Source organism: Eucyclogobius newberryi, unplaced genomic scaffold (assembly GCF_026437365.1).
Source record: "Eucyclogobius newberryi isolate DKJ021-1_F unplaced genomic scaffold, fEucNew1.0.hap1 SCAF_19, whole genome shotgun sequence".
NCBI classification, from domain to species: Eukaryota; Metazoa; Chordata; class Actinopteri; order Gobiiformes; family Gobiidae; genus Eucyclogobius; species Eucyclogobius newberryi.
Genome location: NW_027315823.1, coordinates 34,012,550 through 34,018,549, shown reverse-complemented (window position 1 = coordinate 34,018,549; position 6,000 = coordinate 34,012,550). Strand labels below are relative to the sequence as shown.

The 6,000-nt window shown below is 38.9% G+C and overlaps 1 protein-coding gene across 3 annotated transcripts in view; it reads right to left on the bottom strand.

Annotated features, from left to right (window-relative positions):
- Positions 1–1,496: 1,496 nt before the first annotated feature.
- stat2 (signal transducer and activator of transcription 2) overlaps positions 1,497–6,000 on the bottom strand; it is a 60,929-nt gene continuing 56,425 nt past the window's right edge. For 2 of the 3 annotated variants that reach the window (XM_072452752.1, XM_072452751.1), the window contains exons 18-23: positions 5,850–5,935; positions 5,217–5,353; positions 4,633–4,821; positions 4,079–4,133; positions 3,837–3,916; positions 1,497–2,470 (exon numbers count right to left, since the gene is read on the bottom strand). In XM_072452752.1, coding sequence (XP_072308853.1) covers positions 2,268–2,470; positions 3,837–3,916; positions 4,079–4,133; positions 4,633–4,821; positions 5,217–5,353; positions 5,850–5,935 — 750 coding nt within the window. In that variant the 3' untranslated portion in view covers positions 1,497–2,267. The remainder of the gene's footprint in view (positions 2,471–3,836; positions 3,917–4,078; positions 4,134–4,632; positions 4,822–5,216; positions 5,354–5,849; positions 5,936–6,000) is intronic. The other variant, XM_072452753.1, reaches the window with a different exon arrangement.

Below are 6,000 nucleotides of genomic sequence, written 5' to 3'. Positions count from 1 at the left end.
CCTCATCTGCCTGAAGAGTGGGTCCAGCTCCAGTCTCCCTCGTGTCCGTCTGTCCGTCTGTGAGAGTCGGATCTCTCCTTCACTGGAACTCCTCCAGGTTTCTACGCTTTTTTCCCAAAGAGGTTTTTTTTTGTAGTTTTTCCTGGCCGAGAAGGAGAGTCTAAGGACAGAGGACCCTGGGACATCGTCCCTCGCCACCACAGACATTGTCTGACTCCATCGCCACCACAGACATTGTTGATTCATTTCTCCCTGTGGCCCTCAGAGGCAACTGTTGTTGTGATTTTGGGCCTTACAAAAATAAATTGATTTGATTTGAGTTCACGCTCACATTCATTCACTAGGGCCAATTTTAGAGTCACCAATTTTGCCTAACACATGCATGTCTTTGGACGGTGGGAGGAAGCCGGAGAACCCGGAGAGAACCCACGGTAACACGGGGAGAACATGCAGACTCCACCCAGAGAGATCATGTGATGTAGGTCTGGTCCGGGAATCGGACCCACGATCTCCTTCTTGGGAGGCAAGAGCGCTAACCGCCTTTGCCACCGTGCACCCCGAAACAGTTACATGAAAATACACTGTATATAAATATATATGCATAGGTACACTGTCTCAACACTGAGTTAGGCCCTGGTCTGCATTTAAAAACAAAATGCAAAGCTACCCCACATCATTTATTCATCATTCAGAGCATAGCATATTTGTTTCATTTTTAGAAGAATGGTTGAATATACTCTTAGTCAATGATATTAAATCAGCAAACCACAGACAAGAGGGCCTGGCTGGTGTAGGGTCGCAAAGACAGAAAATCAAATGGAGCACAACATCTGGTATTTTCACAGGATAGACATGAAATGAGCAAAAACAAATAAAACCTGGCAGAACGATGCAAGCAACACAAATCTTCAAATAATTTATTATTGTCGACATAATGCTTTTCTGACTAGATTTTACTCACAGTGAAAAGAAGTGAGGGAACAAAAACATTTCAATTTCAAGAGACTGCTGTTCAATAAAAATATTATTCAAATAGGAGTAACTGTAACAGAGTAAATATGACTGAGTATGTGTAACAGAGTAAATACAACTGAGTAAGTGTAACTGAGGAACTGTCACTGAGTTCTACCCACCTCTGCTTCTGACCCAAACAATGCTCCAGGTGCTGTCGGTAGCTCTGTTAAAGTGCAGTCAAGTCCTAAACACAGAACTAGACAGTCAGGTTCACTGAGCCACTTAACCTGCCTCGGCCCCAGTGTCTGGTGTCAAACTGGTGTGGGAATGTGTGAGTGAATGTGTGAATGAATGGGTGAGTGTTTCCTTGATATGTAAAGCTCTTTGAAGGTAGAAAAGTGCGTTATAATTATGACCATTTTAAAAAGTACTGTACATCGACAGCATAAGTAGCACACAATGAATCTCAATAAAAATGCAAGTTTATTTAAGAAAAAAGACATACATAATTATTCAAAGTCTGTTGTCTTAAACTCGTAACATTAACCTCTATAAGTTATTTTATTTAACGTAATTATGAGTCCAGCTCGATCACTTCAGGGTTAGGTGTTAGGGTTTATAATTTCTTAAACGGGGCAAGACATAAATAGAAATTATAATAGAAATTAAAACGTTGAGGGCTGCATTTTGAAACATATACGGAGCAGAGGGCCACAGGCAACCCGACAATGTCGAAGTTGTCCAATGACAAAGTGAATCATTACAAATGTTGTATTTGACATTACTTCGATGCCTCCACACCTTTAGGAAGACTTGGAACAATAATATTAGGTTGGCATAACATCATAATGCTTGAACGTTTCCAATTTTACAGTAAAAAGTACTACTTTTTGTTGTTTGGACCAACTTAGCAGGAGGGCCAACAAAAATTGGTCTGAGGGCCGCATTTGGCCCCTGGTCCATAGTTTGGATATGCCTGGTTTAGAGTCTAAACTTAGAAGACAACAAACATTTAGTTTTTGACAAAATATGGACATTTTAAGATAATTCTAGCATCATGCACATAAACATTTAGAACGTTACAATATTAACGTTACAAGAATCACATGCAAAACAAGATATGTCCTAATACTACTTTTTTTCCTTAACTTTTCCCCCAAGCTTTTCTTCACAAACTTGTATAAAAATATGATCTATATTTACCACAGGTACTTTCTTCCCAAACAAAGTAAAAATTAGAAAACCATCATATGCACTTCAAGCCTTTGCAACTCACTATTTGCTATTCAAGAAATTGCGGTTTTGATTAAAAACTACTGGAAGACGCCGCAGAACTGAGTGGGGAGACTGTGAAGGTCCTGGAGAATGAAGTCAGACGAGGGCAGGTCACAGCTCAAGAGGCTGGGGTCGTAGTCAGAAACCAGGAAATCCACTGGAGATTGTGAACCACCAGGGACCAGGGGGTCGGCCAAGAACGTCTCCAGAGTGAGCGCCTCGGTGTCAATAGTGCTTTGTTCTGAGGGGGAAAAACATCAAGGGGATAAGAGATGATAAGGAACATGAGATTATTAAGGCCTGAAAGGAGTGCAGAAATATGTTACGGAAAAGGAACACTAGTGTAATTTTATCATAATATCTTACAGCTCCACTAAATGTAATGTACACACAAACAATGATGCACTATGTAACTTTTCTGGTAGCGGGTTTGCCACCAACTTTCATCCATGGAGATATTAAAATGCTTTGTCTAGAATATAACACTTTGTTACAACTGGAGTTCAAATGACTTGATTTCAACAACCATAGTGTATTGTGTCTGGTGAAAGAAAAGATAGACAGATTCAATGCCACATTGTGGAACATTCCAGGTAAACATCTCAACAGAGACAAGCATGTTGCAGATTTTCCACCAGAAAAGTAACAAGGGGCACTTTAACTAATTATCTCACTAATTATTCTAGTTGAATTGAAAGTTTACATTTTAAGAAATTTCCACATAAAAAAAAAACTAAATTATTTGCCTTTTGTTGCTCAGTAGTTTTAACAATCAAATTGATCAGTTTTACTATGAACAATCACATATTTAGCCAAACTAATTTGATTGTTGTCTCAGACAACAGTGAATCATTTGCTTGAAAGGACATTCTTTCTCCATTCACACACGTAGCTTTACAAAGGACAGGAACTGATTTGATCACACATTTTCCTCGCTCTGGCCTGGTAAAATGACTTTGCAGGGAAGGTTATCTGTTTAAATGTCGTCTTGTCTATCAATTTATTTTATAGTACTGAACATGTCACTGTCTATGGCACTGAAACAAATACAGATTTCCTCCTTATTCACAGTCAACAAAGGAGTTGTAAGTGATTCAGATGTTAGTTAAGCCCAAGATTCATGCACAGTGTCATAAGAAGCACCAACACTTACTTTATTCATAGCATTGAGCACCAATTACACACCTTTACAAACCAATACGAGCCAATGGAAGTGACAGTTAGAAGGGCCAATAGAAATAAACTTTGTACATATTTAAATAGTTGTGCATAATATAATTCTAATCTTACACTGAACACATAAATCTGGAGGAGTTTTTGTCCATCACAGCTGCAAATCTATAAATATAAGCTATAAGAAGCTGATAACTTGTGAAGAAACTTGTGGGAGCTTTTATTTTCATACAAAAAGGAAATAGAAGCGCCTGGCTTACTTGGCTTGAGTCGAAACATTTTAAAGACTATTCTCTATTCTTTTACACCCATTTAAACATTGTAATTGATGCACAACTATAAACAAAAATGTACATGCAAAAGAGATTGAATAAAAGGACAGTATATGTTTGACTGATTAGTATATTTGGACAGCAGGGGGAGCTATAACTCACCGGCTGCATCTCCACACAGAGCACTGACTGGCTGCAGCCCTGGGACCTGAGCCACTGCAGAGTTAGACTCCAGAGAGTTCCTAAGCAACAGACAGCATCACAACACTGTCAAAAGCCCAAATACCCTGCACACTCACGGAGCAGGGCCACTGTGTGTTGCGGCTGAAATTGTAATTCCTTCAGGATCCATGGAGTATTTATCTAATGTAATTCTAAGTTTATATTTTTCAACAGCGACTTACTCAGTGGTGACGAACATGAGCTTGGTTTTGATGTACTTGATGTAAGGGCTGTTTTCTGAAAGAGAAAAGACAATGAAACGTTTCAATATTCATGCTCGGACAGATTGAAGTCATGCAGTCTTTTCCTTGTCCCACATTGGCTCACACAAACACTCTCCTGGAGGCGATGTGGGAGAAGCGTCTTGCCCAAGGACACAACGACTTCTGCACCTGATCATCTTTACTGACTCTCATCCAAGTACTAACCAGGCCCCACCCTGCTTATCGTACAAGACCAGACGAGATTGGGCCAAACACCATCAACAAGTATTTAATATGGTGCGCGGGACTAGTTTGTACAAGTGCAATAAACCCAATCAGAAACGCTGTTGTTTTAATGTAGATTTCTGCGAAGCTATAGTCGACTAAACGGGCTGTGGCACAAGTTCTCTTGGCACTGAACCTGGTAAAACCTTTGCAGACAGAGAAATACTAGTTATCAAAACTCCAGCTAACTCACAACATGTCTTCTACTTTCTCCAAATAAAAATAACCAAGGCTTCACGCGCGCTCACCTCCGGACTTCTCGCTGTAGTATTTGCTGAACGCCTCGTCTTTGGGCGTGTTCGGATACAGGTAAAGCAGAGGGTTTTCGGGAACGTTGTCCTGCTCCATCAGCTGAAAGTTTCGGATGATTTCATGGAGAGGGATCTGCTCCAGGTCGTTTTTGGTGAAAGGTCGGACTGTTTTGATCTCAGGCTCGCCTACGACACACAAACGAGAGAGTTCATGAAGAAGGATCGGGAAAAGCTGAAAAAAACACATAAAATATCGCACACAAAAAATGAAAAGATTCCCTTATTTAGAAGATTACTGAACAAGTTACTTTTTAAAATACATTTTCTTATTGGAGAATATACAATTTTCATATTACCTTGAAGAAAATGTTGTCCACCTCCAGAATGTATTTCAAGGTAGTTTTTTGACTGAACATGTAATTTCATTTGGGTTAAAAATGTCATATTAAAGCCTGTGTTTGAGTGGAGGATGAACACAAATGGCTTTGTTTTGGCTGGTAATCAAACCTCATGGCAGGAGTGCGATAGTGTCACATGCCCCGCTCACTCTGTTGTATATTAGTATTTAAAAGGTGTCTTACCGGTGAGTGTGGTTTCGACCCAGGAGAAGGTGATTCCCCCGATCAAACTCTCACTGAAGCGCAGTAAAAACGTTCCTCTCTGTTTTTTCCTCAAAAAACATTTCTCTTTTGCTTTAGTCACAAAACCCATGATCAGACTGAAAGGAAGAGGAAAGGGAAGAAAACAACAACTCCATTTAGAATACTTCGAGGATAATTTTCACTGGAAGGTTCGTTTTCTTTGGAACAGTGAAAACGTAGTAAAGTATTGATTTAGGTCTCCTTTGAAAATAAATGTATTTTTAATACATTTTATAGCCATGAGTCCGTATTCATTATTAATGTGTCCATATTAATACTACTACTGTTTTTCTGGTCACAAAAAAGGCCTAATGGGTTATGAATATTACCATCAAATAAAGTAGAAAGACACATTTTTTACCATGTCATTACTTTAAAGAAAAGTGCATCTAATCTGTAGTGTACTAAATGTTTGACCTAAATTAAATATTCTACGACACTGTTTTGTTGTGAATTCAAAGCAAAGCATTTAGATTTTAAGTTGCTTCCTTTAAAATATGACTGACCATTTAATGTAAAATATTTAAATGGAAAAACATTGATTTAGGGTCAACATTCCCTTTAAAAACGTACCCATCTCTCCACAGATCTGCCAGATATTGTTTCACCATCATCAAAATGCCATCAAACCACACCCAGAACGTAAAAGGTGCATTTTCCTGTCAGCAGCAGAAAAGAAAAAAAGAGAAATATATTATTAACAATAAATAAAACAGACTATTCC